Source organism: Microtus oregoni, unplaced genomic scaffold (genome assembly GCF_018167655.1).
Source record: "Microtus oregoni isolate MIOR12 unplaced genomic scaffold, Mior012 000025F_ref0000491, whole genome shotgun sequence".
NCBI classification, from domain to species: Eukaryota; Metazoa; Chordata; class Mammalia; order Rodentia; family Cricetidae; genus Microtus; species Microtus oregoni.
In genome coordinates, this window is record NW_024543084.1 from 17,835,446 (window position 1) to 17,852,326 (window position 16,881).

A 16,881-nucleotide genomic window follows, 5' to 3' on the forward strand; every position below is an offset into this window, starting at 1 on the left:
TACAATGGTTCAGCTCGGATTATAGCGGCCACTGGAGTTTTGAATACAATTAATCATCGTTCCAGGCAATGGGAAGCCATATTGACACTTATTCCTAATTTGAATATTTAATTAGGGTGAAGTTCTTCATCAAATTATCGCAGAACTGGGAGAAAGCCTGGAAGACTTACACAATTACAACCTTAACCCCTTCCCAGCTGCTCCCTGCCCAAGAGCACTCTGGTTCCCAGACTGGGGAGTTAAGACTGTGATAGAAGGAAGCCGAAGAAAGATCCCAGGGTGTGAAGCAGGACTGTGCTGACCCATTTCCATGACCAGCCCTGAAAAGCAGGGCACTACAAGCTGTGTGTGTGTTGGTGGGGCACCAGCTGTGAGGCTTACCTACACTCCCCACTGAATTCTCGCGAGACCTGCAAAGAGAAACAGAGGCTCGGAGTAGTGCTGAGACTTGCCCAAAGGGTTAAGAAGTCAAGTTACTTGTTACTCAGCAGTTCTGACAGCAGCTTCCCCCAGCACTGGTCTGATCCATCAGTTAACCAATATGGACTCTCAGCGCACTTCTGAAACCTCCTGACCTCTCCGATGTGCATTCATTCTATAATCCACATCCAGGTTTACGGTGTATTGTATGACAGGGGTTAATATTAGTAATAAGATAGGAAGGAGAGAGCTTGCATTTGCCTTGGCCAAGTTCCCACGGAAGGCAGGTTTATGACAAACTGCTGTCATTAGAACCGTTCAGCCTTGCGAGTTTAAGGGTAGTCAGTAAATTCTGACACTGTGGGAAGACACAAGCCTGCTTGTCCGTGTCTCTGGATACCATGCTCATGTCACCCACCACTCCTGGCTTTTCGTGTGGGTTCTGGGTACTGAACTCAGGTCTTCCCGTCTGCCTGGCAAGCCCTTCATGTTCAGTTCAGGGCATTTTATTATGTACCACCCCAGTGATTACACAACCTGGAGTCAGGAGTCTCTCCTCCAAGCCGCCTCTACTCACAGCCCCCACTCAGGCTAAAAGCCTCTTCTGAGCTCATGCAAAGGAGCCATGACAGACAGACAGGGCCACAGTAGTAAACATCTCTTAACTGACTCAAACGGGCTCCATCCCCTGCTTTCGGAGGGCCTCCTAGCTCCCTCTGCAGTGGCCACTTCAGTAGGACAGGGGAAGAGCCACTCCAAATAGTCCAACACCACAGCAGCCATCTCACCAGGGCCACCCACCATCAGATCTCCTGAGTCCAGTCGCAGCAGGAGCCCTCTGCATCCATCAGGTCTGCTCCGAGCAAGCTCGGGAGAGGAGCAAATGGCGTCAGGAACTCTGAAACTTTCCTTTGTATATTACATTAATCCACAGAAGAAAATCTCTCTTTTAATGAGGAGTGATGTAGTCACAAACTCTCCAGAGCCATAATTAGAGCAAACTAATTGAAGTTGTGTTTTGACACACTTTCCAAATTCACGGGTGCCGGATGACATATTCACAACACTGCTGCCGCACAACCATGGCGACGGCAAAATCATTAGGCTAATAACGCTTATTTGCATTCTTATCATGCCGGCAGCTCTCCCTTAAATACTGTTTCTACTACTGCTCCTTTACTGTAACTTTCCACTAGACGGTATTAACAGTAATTATTAGTGCTTTAGTGGAATTTTAATGTTAAGAATAACAACGTGCATTAGCATACACTGAATAGCAATGCTGTCTCTTAACCACCACCCATCTGCAGGTTTGGGGATGCTCCTCTGGCCCCTGGCCCCAGGGTGACCAGGTGCCATCCTTGAAGCATTTATAACAACTGTGCAGGGTCTACACCCAGTGAGAGTTGAAGTTTGGGTTCCTCATTTACTGTTTCAAATGTTTGATGAGAAAGTCTTTCTTCTCTTTCTCCTCTCTCTTGTAAGGACAATAAAATGAAATAGTTAAACAGGAATTTTTTCCAATCAGTTAAAAAAATTCTCAATTTATAATCCTGTCTTTGCCAATAATGCTAATGAATTCCAGGACGCCAAGCTTTGGTCAGTCTCTGTGGCCACCCACCCTCATGTGATTAAAGGCAGACAGGGGACAACTCACTTGTGGGTAGGGCTGGGGGTGGGAAGGGCTGGATCTACCAACGTGGAGGCGCTGTTTGCTACAAGCAAGACCAATTTTTTTGGATGTTTAAGTCAGACAGACAGACACACACACAGACACGCACACATACATGTACATGCACACTCACACTGAAGACTCGGCAGTTCTAAATAATGATTATTAATGACACGCTCTTTGAAAGAGACAAATTACTTCTGAAATTTAGGATTCAAGAGGTACGAAGAGCGATCATGTTCCATGGAATATGACAGAAAATGATAGCGAACACACAGCGCTCCCACTGACTTGGGAGGGGGCGGGGTCCCCTACTTGGGGCACTGGGCTTTTGTACAGGGGTGGTGACCAGAGTGCCCCAGCTCTTCATGTGCTGATGGAAGGCACATCCTGGCAGGGGTGCACACCCTAGTGGTGTGCTCATCTTTAGAGGAAAACTTGGGGTGCTTGCTGTATTGTGGGGAGACCTGGGAGCCACTGAAATCCCAGACTTCTTAAGTATCCTGGGATTATAACATCGTGGCTTTGCTCACCACCATGAACATGCACGATAGAGCGCCCAGCTGGTCAGTGGACTGCAGGGCACTGTCAACACCACTGTGAAGAGTCAAACAGGCACAGAACACCGTTCCTTAGAGAATGGCCAAAGACTACCAATTCCCTCAAAGCCAGGAGTTTTCTGCTGCCAGCTTACAATCCTCGTACCAATCTGCTGCTTTTCAAGTTATGATTACTTCCAAAATATAAAAAGGGAAGCAAACTCTCAGAGCTGCCACAGCTCTCCAATTCACTGCATTTATTCACTACACTTAAGTTTTATTACATTCGAACCGTGCAATGTCAAACACCTACCTCTCATATGAAATAAATGAAGAAAAAGCCAAGCCTTGGCCTGGGGCAGCACCCTTCCATCCCAGATGATCAAGTCTAATCCTATAAACTGAAATATTTAAAAAGTCTCTAAACCTCGCTGACCCAACTTCTAAAGACCAGGAACACATGGGCACTGCTGGCTTTTCATCTCCTTCCAGCTGACATGGCCGCCTTGCTGAATTTCAGGAGCAGGCGGCCAAGCCTATAACGAGCTGCATGCATGAGAGCCCAGAGCAGGCGAGTGGCCAGGCGATGCTCAAAGCCCCAGACCCTGACCAAGAACCCCAGGCAACAGTTTCCTCCTCCAGCCCACTCCATCTTAAGAGCTGTGGAAAACATCTTGGTTAGCAGAATAAAGCTCTGGCGAAGGGGGAGGTGGGATGTGAGCCACGGGATGGACAGCTGTGTTTGGTCTGATGCCAGATCATACCTGCTGGCTACAGGAAACACCGAGGCAAAGGGCTGAAAAACCAGGAGGCCTGAGGCTCCTTGCAGGCAAGCAGGGTGTGCCTGTGGCCCTGAGCTCTAGTGCTGGAGTCTCCTACGCCTCATTCTTTGCAGGCCAGTCTTCGCTCTAAAAAGAGGGACCGGATTGTTTGCCTTAGGAAAGATGCACACACATGCACAACTACAGGCATGTACATAAGCTTTAAATGGTGCCCACTACAGGGTGCTCAGAAACCTGTAGCTGAAATGATAACTGTATGTATTCTAATACTCACTATTAACATCATTCAACTAGAAAGAAAACATATGTTGTTCATGAAGAATATTTGAATTGAATTTTACCCAACCCATGGGCAAAAATCCAACCCACATAAACTCAGAAGGTTTTCTGAAAGTTACTGAAGGCAAAGGATTTTATTAAATATCCAAATTAATAACTGAAACCCTGTCTTTAAGAGAGCAGTCTAGCGGAGGGAGGTGCTGGCGAATGCGCATTTGTACTGTTTCAGATTTCCACTAGAGACCGAGGTGAAATATTCCACAGAGCTACCTACACACCGAATGTCAGCTTCCACTCTGATGAAAGGTAAAACGTCCTCCTCTAAGTGGCCAGGTTCACAAAACCAACCCCAAAGTGAACTGACAAATCTGACACGACACACGAAGAACTGTTTTCATAATTCTGAAAAAGGCCTTTCTCCAAAGCTGGGAGCTGACTGCACTGGAGAGCGGGCCTCCGAGAGGATGTGGCACCCATAACCCAGGATGGCCTCCATGCAGAAACCACCCTCGCTATGTCACAAAGGCTACAGAGCTCTAGCGAATTTGCGAGCGGCAGACACCTTGTTAAAACCTGGTGTGAGGGGCTGACAGCAGCCATGGCTCAGAGGTAGCAGCCATATTGACTAATAGTCAATTCTTCATTAAACAGAAGCCTTGACTTCCCAAGACGCCATATTAAAAATTAATATCTAAAAGTGTATTGCTCAGCCTAAAGTCATCATTCATACCGAACAATACCAAACTGCATCTTAATGAAATTTCTCCTCCAGAATTACCCTGACACCAGTGCTAAGCTGGGTTTGGCTTCAGAAGAGGCCACTGGGCAAGTGGCTTTCACAATACTCTCAGGGCCCGGACCCCTGCCAAAGCAGGGTGGTGGAGCCGTGCGAGGGGTGATGCCATGGGACCTCTGTGTGGACTGCAGGGTCTCTGGCCAGCAGCTACAGCTCAAGGGCACTGCACTGGACCCGTGTAGTTTAAGTTTGGACTACTGACATTATGTTCAGTCAGGGGGCTGGGGAGATGCTGTCTAACCCTTATAATCCTTGGGAAGTCCCTGCCGCCCACTTCCCACTCTAGCTGCCTGTCTAAGAGAGCCGGGTATCAGGAATAGGCCCAGTTCTCAACAACTAGGAACCATGTGATCACAGGCTGTGGGCTCATGGGGAGCTTGCAAGCTGAAGGGAGCTGGCCTACCAGCTACGGGACACTAGGAAAGTACTCTAACTTCTTTGATCTCCATGGGGCTATTATTAGGACATGTGTTCATTGCTTATAAAGTCCCTGAGGCAGGACCGGGCAGCCCAGCACTGCTGTGTGGGTCTCTGCTCTCTGGATGACTGTATAACAATACATGTGAAAGGAAGGTGGAAGTACACACTGACCAGCTCATATTATACAGTCAATACACACTTTCTGAAAATATTTCCCACATGCTGAGCACCTGGGACTCAGAGGTCCTAACCAATATGCAGCAGCATTTCATCCCGTCCACTCCCTGCATCAACAGAAATAGCACGGCTGAACGGTTTCAATTCAGTGTCATTGAACCATCATCATCGCTGTTTCTGTGTGACCAGTCTCTTTTGGGGCGACCGTGGGCCAGGAGGGTGTCCAGCCTAACTCTTAAGGAGGGAAGAGGCTCGCTAGCACAGGAGGGCACTCTCATAGTGGCTGCTCCCCAGCAGCCTCAGCCCTGCCCCGGCTCTGGAGCCCAGGCCTGGCCCCTCCAGGGCTCTCTTGTAACAGCCAGCTGTTGGCCCTCTCTAGGGAGTGGATTCAAACCTCAGAGCAAATGTTTGTGCACCTTTTGGGGAAAAAAACTTCACACCGTGGCCTGTACCTTAAAAACTATCTCATTAAACAAAACCTGAGTGGGTTTCATGTGAAAGAAGGAAAACCTAACTGTAGTGGCATTGAACCCCAAGTTCTCTTGACAGGACCAGCATGGAGTGCCCACCTGCCTCCGAGTCCCTGTGGCTCGCTGTGGAAGAACAACTCAGACCATGCCATGGCATGTCCACTAGCAGGGAAGAACAATTCCTTGGAGCCGTTTCTCAGCCTTGTCTGCTAACCTGACCAGGAGGCAGGGTACCATTGCCCTTCTGGAAATGAAGAAGCCCACACCAAAGCACAGCATCTCACTCCATCGCTCAGGGCCGCCCCCAAGACTTCCTGGTACTCTCACGGGCTCAGGCCTGCAGTACCTGTCTTCTATCATGCACAACAGGAAGCACGCACAACCACGAGAAGAAAAGACACTGCCTTGCCTCCCTGGCCTGAGTGTGTGGGTCTCTCACTCCAGTCCTGCCTCAACAGGGGAAGCAGCAGTTACATCTGCGGTGCAAAGATAATCTGTAATTGAAAACTGACAGGAGGCAGTCACAAGGTTTGAGGCTGTTGGGACAGACGAGAAGATTCCATCCAGCAACTGAGGCTTCAGCTCCAGAGAACTGACTTTGCTAGTGGACCAGAACATTTCATGAGGCAGCAGAACTGGGCCCTGGGTCCAGCAGGGAGGCAGGATCGGGCAGGCTCATGGGCTGTGACAATGGGTATGACAGCAGTGAGGAGGTGGCATGATTTCCTTTCTCCTGCAGGAAGGGCCATTAACCTTTCAGATGACAGCCCTGGACCTGAATGATGGAACCAGGTTTGAGGTCAGCAGGATCTATGCTCTCAAAACCTGACACTGACATGCAAAAGTTGTGACTGAATCCCCGTGTCCCCGAGAGGAAGACTAAGTGCGTGTGACAGACCTTCTGCCATCAAAATGCCCCATTTCCCAGACTATCTGTCACGGAACGAAAATACCCATGCAAAGAGTTAAGTACAATTATGTCTGTCACTGAGAAACATACTCTGGAAACTGACTGACAACTTTTTGGGAGTTGACAAATCACTGGGAGATCCTCAAACACCTCTAAGCAGCAAGCACCAGGCCACAGAGAGGCAAGCTCGGCTGACTGACACCAGGGAATGGCTCCTAGCAGCTGCACCTTGAGGGGACAATGCTGTGATCCACTGCTGGAAAGTGTGTGTGTGTGTGTGTGTGTGTGTGTTAGTGTGTGTGTCTGTGTGTGTCTCTGTGTGTGTGTGTGCTAGAGTGTGTGTGTGTGGGGGGGTTACTCTGTGGCTTTTGGTGGGGCAGTAGGAGGGTGTCCATGAAGGACAGGAAGGTCTGATAGGGCTTCTCCTCAGGACCACGGTGTACAAACAATAACTCATACTCCAGGCCGGTGTGTGGGGCAGAGCACAGCTGCTGTGTGCATGTTCCAGCTTCTAGGCATCCCCCATTCAAGGTCTACACTGAAATGAACTGTATTAGCATGTCCAGCACACTGGGGTCCTAGCCACTTATTTCAGATGGATGCTGGAGGGAGTCACACAGGAACTGTTTGCTTAAACACAGCAATGCTGGGTTGAGACATACTGTCAGCACCACCGATGCCCGGCATTCTGCAAGGCCTGTCTGTACCCGTCCCAGGGATATGGCAGCTTTCCTCCCACTGGAGCCTCTGTCACTGCCACCAGCAGTGCCTGTGGAATCTGGAGCAGGCTTCAGTGGCCAACATCCACTCTGAGCCATCCCAACATGCCCCTAACAAAGGCTACCCCTCCCGGGCCCCCTCCCCAGGCAAGGTGTCTGTTGAACCTGGATTTCTAAGGAAGGAGTACTGTGGTTGGTTTTACCAGCTTGACACAATCTAGAAACACCTGTAAGGAAGTCTCAGCGAAGAACTGCCTAAACCAGGTTGGCCTGTGGGCGTGTTAACTGATGTTTGAACCCCAGCCCAGTGTGGGTGGCACCATTCCCTAGGCAGGGATCCTGAACTGTATGACAGTGAATAAAGCAAGTCGAGCACAAGCACGAGGCGTCCGTAGCTCTCAGTTCCTGGCTATGGCTGAGCTCCTGGGTTCTGGCTTCCCACTATGATGGACTGCAGCCTGGAAAAACAGCTGAAAGAAATCCTTCCTCCCTAAGCTGCACTTGCCAGTGTATTCATCACAGCAAGTGGGAACTAAGGTAGGCAGGGAAGGAGGGAGATGAGCACTTCTGACTAAGGTGTGACTCGCCCCTCCCTTCTGCTACTGTGGACAATGCACCCTGGATAGCAATGCTGAGAGGAAAGGCTTGGGTCTCAATGCCAAGTGTTCACGGCCAGCCAGCTCTGTTACTCTGCGGTGCAGGGAAGCATGTAACTGAGCTGAACTTCTCACCTCAAGGTGTCCAGAAAGCAGAGGGGGGGGGGCGGGGGGGCGTGACTCACTTCCTCCTATAGAGTCTCACCTTTCCAGTGTCTACCATTTCCCAATTATCTGTTCAAGTACAAATCCATCAGTAGATTAGTTACTTATACACACACACACACACACACACACACACACACACACACACTCTGCCTCTGGGTCGGGTCTTCTGGCCTGTGCTGTGGACCATGTGACCTTTGGGAGGTCCTTCTTCGCACCCACTGCCTGTTCCCACAGGTGCAGCGACTGTGGAGTTATACAGGCCTGACCCTATCTTTGGGCACACCTGCTCTCCTTGGCGACTGTGACATCTGTGGGCTTGATAAGCATGACTCTGACATCTTTATCAAGCTTCTGATTCCACTGCTCAGCAAACTGACCCAGGCAACACACTCTCCACCATGGATCCCTGGAGCTTCTCAAATCTTGGTCTGGGCAGCCACAGAGCTCACCTTCCCCACAGTCACACAGACCCCATGCGCGAGAGGCGTGGGTGCTTTGTCTGAAGGTGAGTTCACTATTGGCATCTGTGCTCCCAGGTGTCAGCCCAGAGCAGAACACGAAGCATCCCTGCTCACTGCCCGGAGGGAGATGCAAGGCTCCAGGTCCTGGACAAAGTGGCTTGCCCTAGAGACCTAAGCAGAAGTTTGCGGATGAAACCAGGCTCACTGTACAGAGGGTGAATTCTGCCAAGCCATTTTATGCTGCTTTTGACACAATTTCCACTGCATTCAACGATCAATTAGTTGGACATCGCCAACCAGAATGTTAGTTACCGTGAGAGCTCCATTCCGGAAGGCAGGGAGGAGGCTCTGGATCGAGTCTCATCAAGAACGCCCTGCAGCAGTGGAAAGGCGCAGGCTCAAAAGAGAAAGCAAGCCACGCGGCTGCGACGAGGAAGGTGACGGCCGTCACCTGTGAAAAGGTCAGCAAATGCCCCTTTTGTCTGAGGTAAAGCTGGAAATGACAGCTCTCCGAAAAGCGGCCGGGAAGGCTTTAAACCCCAGTGTTGGCAGAGCTCATGTTCTTGGCTAGAGATTTCCAGGCTCAGGAGACAGCTTGTCTGCCACCCACTCCATCTCCCTCTGGCTCGTGGCTCCCTCCCAGCATGCTTCCTGCCACCTTCTAGGTGGCCAGTAGAGGGCACCCCCCACCACACTCCTGGCAGCCATGCTTTGGTGCCTGAATCAGGTGTCCCCACACAAAGACCAGGGAAGTACCTGGTATTTACGATTTTCCGCTCCATGGGAAAATCATGAGCGTGCTATATATGCGATGATGTCACCTACATAACAGTACACAGGGGAAGGAGCTCAAAGGAAATGTACCAAAAGGTTATGAGAATTTGCTCACTGAAAACAGGTTTTGTTTTTCCATTATTTTCTATTATTTTGCCAATTTCCCACAAACATTTATTGTTCTCGTGATTGAAAAACTCTGCAGTGCTCACGGATAGGGAGTCACCGGGAGGTGTAGCCACACGAGGTCCTCCCTGTTAGAGAAGCATGTGCAGTGACCGTGACAGTGGGGGACTGCTCACCCAGTGTGACTTCAGCACAGGCAGCCCAGAGGGGTACAAGACACAGGGAGGCACTGTCCTGTGACCACATGAGGAGGGAACAGGAAAGGAGCCTGGAGCTGGACAGGGCGACTGAAAGTCACAGGGGCGGGGGTGGGGATGCAGCCTATGGGGAGCTGAGTCTTCAGTTACTGTGAAGCTGTCACTCCTTACAGAGACCCAGCATCTGGAGGAGCAAATTAGCATGCCCAACCCTTCCTGTCTTCAATAGAAAATTGAAGTAACTAGAAATTCTTTTCAAAAAACAAAACAAAACAAAGATGCTGGATAGGAAAGAATAAAATCCCCAAGTCAATTCATGAAAGATAAAACACCAAACCCAAATGACTTAAGAGGCTCACACAGGCACGCACACTGCCTGTAAATCAACACCCAGGCAGAGAGGAGAGCTGAGAGAAACACAGCAGCATTTGCATACAGGAGGAGATCCTCCTGAAGGCTGGCTCACTTAACTCAGCCAAATTAGAATACATTTTATATTGACTATTTTGACATTTGTTTTATTTGGCAAGTAAAACAGAACTGATCCAATTTCCTTGCAGCCATTGTAAACCATAAACTGTGCACCAAGGTCATAAAACATATAAGCCTTAGAAGCACTGCGTTGGGTTATGCCACCCTGCAACTCCACCAGCTCCTAGAGCCGCCTGCTGTGGTGTAGGTAACCTGGTTCTCTTGTGACAGGCAAGCTCAGAAAAGCCTTGTTTCTTCTGGGACAGTAGGGACCCTGTACAGTACGTTTTTTGTCAACTCAACACAAACTAGGATCATTAGGAAAGAAGGAACCTCCACTGAGAAAATGCCTCCATCAGATTGGCCTGTATGCAAGTCTGTGTGGGCATTTTCTTGATTCATCAGTTTCTGCGCTGTCTTTCCCGCAATGATGGACTGCGGCAGGAACGTATACGCCAAGTAAGCAGTCTTCTCCAGGTTGCTTTTGGTCAGTGTTTTGTTTTGTTTTTCCCACACTAAACAGGAAACAAATTAGAGTGGCTTCATTCCATGCAACAGGAATTAGCAACTGCCTGAGGTAATGCCCATTTCTGGGTCCTTCCAGACCACATGTATCTTTAGGGACTGGCTCTATTTATTCAAGGCAATTGAGTCCCAAGGGCTTTGCGTCCTCTGCAGTTAACCCAAACCTGAGCTGACCATGAGCACCAGAAACTAATCTAAGTTGACCTCATGAGCACAGGTGATGACCTGAAATGATGTTGGCAGAATGAATTATTATGACAATGAATATACCCTCCCCAAAACTTGCCACTTTCTAAAGACTTCTAGTTCGTAGCCCCTAGAAAGAACAAACGTCACGGGCAGCTGACTAGTCCTGCAGGGTTTCCGATGAGTGGCTGGCAGAGCTGAGAGAGAATTCTGCCCTCTGGAAACCAGGGCCCTGGTCACCTGGCTGACACACAAACCAGTGTGTCTCTAAGTTTACTCGAATGGCAAGACAGTTTTTGTGTTTTTGTTTTATTTGGTTTGGTTTTTGAGACAGGGTCTCAATATGTAGCCTTGGCTGGTCTTGCTATGTAGACCAGGCTGGCCTCGAACTCACAACCAGTCTGCCTCTGCTCTCTTCCTCTGAATGCTGGGATTAAGGGTGAGAGACACAACACCTGGTTTGGCCAACCAAGTATGAGCCACACCTCCTGCTGTGTTGGTAACCTGTAGTGTGCCCATGATATAGAATATCGATAGGCCTTTCCACACGTGGAACATTCAGGTTTCTGACCGGGACTTCCTAAGGCCCAAGTCCAGTCTTCTGCAAATCTTCAGCAAATGTTAAGCGGGTGTTATCTAAACTGTTGGCTTGGCAGGACCTAAGGCCATGGAGGTGCACGTGTGAGACCCTCAACAAAGCCTCACCTGGGAAGGTTTGGGGCTGGGGTGGAAGCGGCTGACGACTGTGAAGGCGTGGTGGGTTGAGATGAGTCGTGGTTTCTTGGCACTCTGCCCATGCGATACCAGATACCCATGCTGTTCAGTTCCCTGGAGGAGAAAAGGAAAGCCTTCAAGGTGCTGTTATGCTTGGAGCACTGACCTGAGCCACAGAGCCAACTCTACCTCACTAGGAGTGATCTCAAACCCCAGGGAGGCCACTCTCACCATGTAAGCCAGGCCCCACCATCTCCCTTCATGCCTTGGGTACCACAGCCAGAGCCTAGCATGACTGCAGCGGAGCCATCAGACAAGCTTGTGATGTGGCCGTCTTTACCTGAGCATCCTGCCTGACCTGCTGGCATGTCTGCACTCTTTGTTTTCCCATCCCACTGGTCTCAAGCACTCTATGTGGTTAGGGTGAGGCAGTTGGGGAAGGGCCTGGCAGACACAGGCCTGATTTCTAAGCATGAGAAGGATTCTTCAAATCCACACAATACTTCCAAATGTCAGGATTTGGCCCCTCAATGCAGGGGGTCATTGTGTGTGGCCTCACTCCAAGGTCAGTTGGGAAGATGGCTTCAAATCCTCAAACCGGAGGCTCACAGCCCACAAAACAGGTACAACCAAGAGTAGATGCACACATTCTGTGGTGTTGACATCAACAGTGGCCGTGCCCCACACTGCACACCTGTGAAGCGAATGAGGCAAGCTCACCCTTGGCAATGAGACGGAATGATTTCTGCCACATGCAAGTCCTCTCTGCTGCCCCCAAACGGTGTCTGTGGGACTAGAAGCCAAGGGGCAGCATCTCTTCCAAAAATAAAAGACATTTATCCTGTGGGTCTTGGGTGTAGCCTGGGGGCTATTCTAAACCAGACCTTGCCTTATCCAAAGAGCGAGCCCAGCTGCAGTACCACCAAGTCCATCCATCTCTACCCGGCTGCAGGCTGCCCCTGCTACAGCCTGCCTGATTCAGTGGAGGCTGTGTCTTTCCCAGTCTGAGCTTTCTGCCTCTCGGAGCACAAGTTCAGGCCCTTGTCATGTGGCACTTTGGTACTGAATCCTCAATTCACTTCTCTTCTTAAAATCATGCTATGTCTTCCAGGAGAGTATGTTATCGTCCAAGACGAAATAAAAATTGTACCTCGACAATTTAAAAAATTATACCAGGAAGATGATTCTAGTTTTGTGTATCAAGATAAGTACTTATTTTAAAAAATCCATTCTTCAGAATTGTTTAAAACAGTTAAAATTGCATCTCTTAAAAATAGTATTGTAGGCAGCTGGAGAGATGGCTCAGTGGTTAAGAGCACCGGCTGTTCTCCCAGAGGACCTAGGTTCAATTCCCAGCACCCATATGACAGCTCACAACTGTCTTAAAACTCCAGTTCCAGAGAATCTGATATCTTCACACCAATGCACATAAAATAAAGTTAAATAGATTATTAAAAAAGAGTGTTGTGATGAGAGATGCAAACAACAGATGCAGTACACTTTAACAGTGCAGTGGTTGGCTGTGCTGTGTGTGCTGCGTGTGTAAATGGGAGTGTGTGGGTGATGTGTGATTGTTCTATAACTGCTTCCAAACCCTGTAACCTTCTTGCACAGTTAGTTTAACTCAGGATGCAAAACAGGATTTGCAGGCATGGGAGCTTTTCCTTTATTTGTTCATTTTTGGTGCAGGGGATGGAGTTGAGTTTTGCGTACCCCAAGCATGGGCTCTACCACTAATGCCCAGACCAAACCCATCTTGAAGTACATGAATCCACAGTGGAAGAGGTTAAAGCAACCTCAGCTACAAGAACCTAGTCTCAACCCCTTGAGTGCAATAAACATCCATTTTCTTCAGTTCATCCAGCCCCGCCCCAGCCCCATCTACCCGACTTTTTACCTCCTGCACATTTTGACGGCTATCCTACTTCACTGTTCTTCCTTAAGCTCTGCTGAAGCAGTCTGTCCTTCTAGCTCAGGCGGGTCAATGAGGGAATGACCTTTCCCAGATGACAGTGCCCAGGTAGGGGTGCACCTGATGGTGGACAGATGGATCAAGCCCAAGGACACTGAACTCAGAAAGGCAGACCTGCTCCTGAAGGGCAGCTGGCCAAAGGGCAGCAGTGCCATGTCTCCACAGAGGAACAGGTGTCAGGTGGGGTCCCACAAGAGGTCTGAGAGGGCAGGAAATGAGGTGTTCTCATCCTCTGAGTTCCTACTTCTGCCTGCCGAAGCCTGGTAGTAATGCCAGCCAAAAAATGTTCCCTCTTGTTTATGTCACTCTGGGTGGGACTTCCTGTCACTCAGGTGCATGGGGGCCCAAAGTGAAGTGCTGGGATTTGCCTGCACTTGGAGTTTACAGTGCAGCTTTGGAGCCAGGCCCCGCTCATTCTGAGGCTGCAGGTGACCAGGACCTGTGTGCCCACAGGTGGACCCCTGTCCCCAGGACGTGCCACACTCACTCCCACTCTGCTCATCACCTGCCTTCCCTTCACAGCTGGTTCTCCTATCTCTGAGGTCTTTGCTTAGTAGCCCGCCTCCTGTCGTAACTGGCACAGCCCCAGCTCACACCCAGTTACATCCCCCACGGTCTGAGACGACCTTGTCTATTTCCATGCTAACTGCTCATCTCTCTCTTCAGAACAGCCTCTCTGTGAGGGCAGGACCTTTGTCATTCTCTCCCACACACAGGATCTGTCCAGTGGCACGAAAACGTTAGCCATAAAATGCCGCACACTGATAAGCGTGTGAGGAGGTGAGGCCCACAGCGGCGCTGACAGCAGCATGCAGAGTGGCCTGAAAGGTGACTGTACCGGAAACAGAAGGCTCTAAGGTGGAACTACACTATTAGCTGAGATAGACTGAGGTCAGAGTCAGTGATGAGCACCAACTCTGAGAGCCATGGATTATGGCTGAGCCTTGTGAGCCACACAGACTTCTCAGTCTTGGTCCCAGGAGTGGCCCAGGCACTCCCAGGGGAGGGAGATCTGGGTGGAAATACTGTTGAGACTTACCCAATAAATGTGTACTGGGGAGGGGCCTGCTTGGTCCGGCCCATGATGCGAATGTCACAAATGGCAGCTTCAGTTGAATCCCGGGGAATAAACTTAATGCATAGCCTCTTCTTCCTGAAGGCCACCTCCTCTAAGGAAAGGACAACAGAAAGGTGTGAGTCTGATAGAGATGCCACCTCCTCTCCGCTTTGGGAAGCAGAAGGGATGGGTCATCCTTGTCCTGGAAGAAGGGCTAAGCTCCAACCCTGCAGGCGATGACAACAGAGTATACCAGTCACCCTGCCCTGTGTGCAGGGCTGACCCCAGACACGCTGGCCAGGGAAGAGTGTCCAGATCTGCTGCCATGGTCCCACAGCCGCAGCCCGTGGATACCCCCCGCCACAGCAAGGCTCCCCCTTTTTTCACTTTCTACTACAGAAATCTTCAAGTACACCCCAAGGGGTGCGAGCTGCAGGGCAGAGCTGCCTGCTCCTGCTCAGCACACTCCTCTAATTTTCTGTCTGGATATATGGAGCAAACCCCCAACACTAGGTCATATTGCCCAGCCCCACCCGGGAAGGCATGGCTGTCATGTCCCTGCCATTTCCACCCAAAACAAAGAAACTCCTGAACTCATAGTCTGAATTCCAGTTTCTTCACCACGACACAATGCCCTGCCCTGCCCTGCCTCACTCCACATCTGAGGCCGTGCTCTGCAGTGGGCTGGCAGGTCCCTTGGGTCCCTTGGGTCCCTTTTACTCTGTAACCACCCCTCCCTGCTCCTTGGTGCTCTGTGACAGAGAGGCAGGAAAAACAAAACAAAGCAGTTGTTTTGCCTCCGTCCAGCAGCACATTAGAGCTGGCTGGCTTTGGTCCAGGTTCAGACCTTTCTAGAAGGCAGTCCATGTGTGAGCTCCCAGGACCACTGTGTCCCACAGCGCTGGCCTAAGACCTGGATCACAACACTCCCGTGCACGGCCCTGGCTGTGGTTTTTCAGGGTGCTTGTAGCTAAGAGCCACACCTTGGTTCTGGGTTTCAAAACAGCAATTCTCCAGAGTGTGCCATTCCTTCTGCACTGATGAGCTCAAGTTCCATCTAAAGCCTAACTCCTCTTCCCCAGCCTTTGTCATCTAAGGCAGACTGTGAGCAGGGGTGAGAGCCAGTGTGGCTCTCTTCTGTCACTTGTCCAGCCTGCTCGCAGTGTGCTGGGCTCTAGCAATGGACGGCGCTGCCCACTGAGGTAGCACTGCGGCTTATCTGCAGTTCTGAACGTTTCCCAACAGTACATGAGTCTTCCAGTTGGATTTGTGTTTTTTTTTTAATTTTTAAGACATTTTTTAAAATTAAAATATAATTATATCATTTTCCCCTTTCCTTTTCCTCCCTCTAGTCCTCTCATACACATCCCGTCTCTCTCTTAAATTCATGACCCCTGACATTATTAATTGTTGCTGTATATATTCCTAAATATATAGCTACGACCTGTTAGTCTGTATGTTTTCTGTGCACGATTTCAGGGCCCACCATTTGGAGATGCCCTCTCTGGGGAAGACTATTTTTTCCACTCTGAGCACCCAGTTGCCTGTAGTGGGTTTTGTTTGTGACAGGGTCTCATTATGTACCCTAGTAGATCAGTCTCAGACTTGTAATCCTCCTGCCTCAGTCTCATATCTGGCTCCATCAGTAGGATCTGGGTTGGAATCCCAGACCTGCCATTGCTGGCACTGGTACCTCAGAAGTCACTTAAACCCTGAGCCTCAGTTCTGTCATCTGTAAAAGGGACCTGGTGGAAGCCCACTCAGGCGGCATGTGGGTAGATGTTGTGTGGTAACATGATTTCTTGGCCAGTTCTAGGCACATGATAAGTGTTCAATAAAGAACAGCTAGGAGCGATGGCAAGGCAGCCCAGTGTGCATTTAACATCTGAGCTTGGGACTGACCCTCAGGTTGTAGAATCTGTAACCATTTAGACACGGTCCTGCCGCAGGTAGAGAGGGGAACAGCGGTTCTGCAGGCCTGGTAGAATCAGCAGTACTGTTTGGTCTTTGTTATGTTTTGGGGAAATGTGGCTATCTTTTTTAAAAAGCCAGGTTGAGTCAGGCAGTTGTGGCTTTCAGACCTTCCCTGCGGTAAACGGTACTCTGCTAGCCTTTGCCACAGCTCGGCTCCAGTCTCCATCTGCAGCCAGCTAAGTCAAGGACGGATCCACTCACTCATTACACATGCGTAAGCAGGCCTCATTTTAAGTAAACATATTATACATAGTCAATAGAAATGTGTTCAGTCATGCTAATGAACACAGGGAGAGTACACAGCACTTTACTAAAGCAAACAGTCTTCCGGTGTTTAAGTGCTGTATGGACTGCAACAGGCTATATTTTAAATTAATTACAGGAGTCTCATCTTTTTGGCTGACTTCATAAAATCAAGGCTTTAAGTACTCTCAGGAGATAATTGGGCTGACCATGAGGTTCTTTGTCCCCAGGAA

General features: G+C 49.7%; 1 protein-coding gene across 1 annotated transcript in view; it reads right to left on the reverse strand.

The window, feature by feature from the left end:
- Mvb12b (multivesicular body subunit 12B) overlaps nucleotides 1-16,881 on the reverse strand; it is a 157,004-nt gene that overhangs the window by 86,562 nt on the left and 53,561 nt on the right. Inside the window, exons 5-6 of the mRNA XM_041674920.1 lie at nucleotides 14,414-14,543; nucleotides 11,394-11,516 (exon numbers count right to left, since the gene is read on the reverse strand). Coding sequence (XP_041530854.1) covers nucleotides 11,394-11,516; nucleotides 14,414-14,543 — 253 coding nt within the window. The remainder of the gene's footprint in view (nucleotides 1-11,393; nucleotides 11,517-14,413; nucleotides 14,544-16,881) is intronic.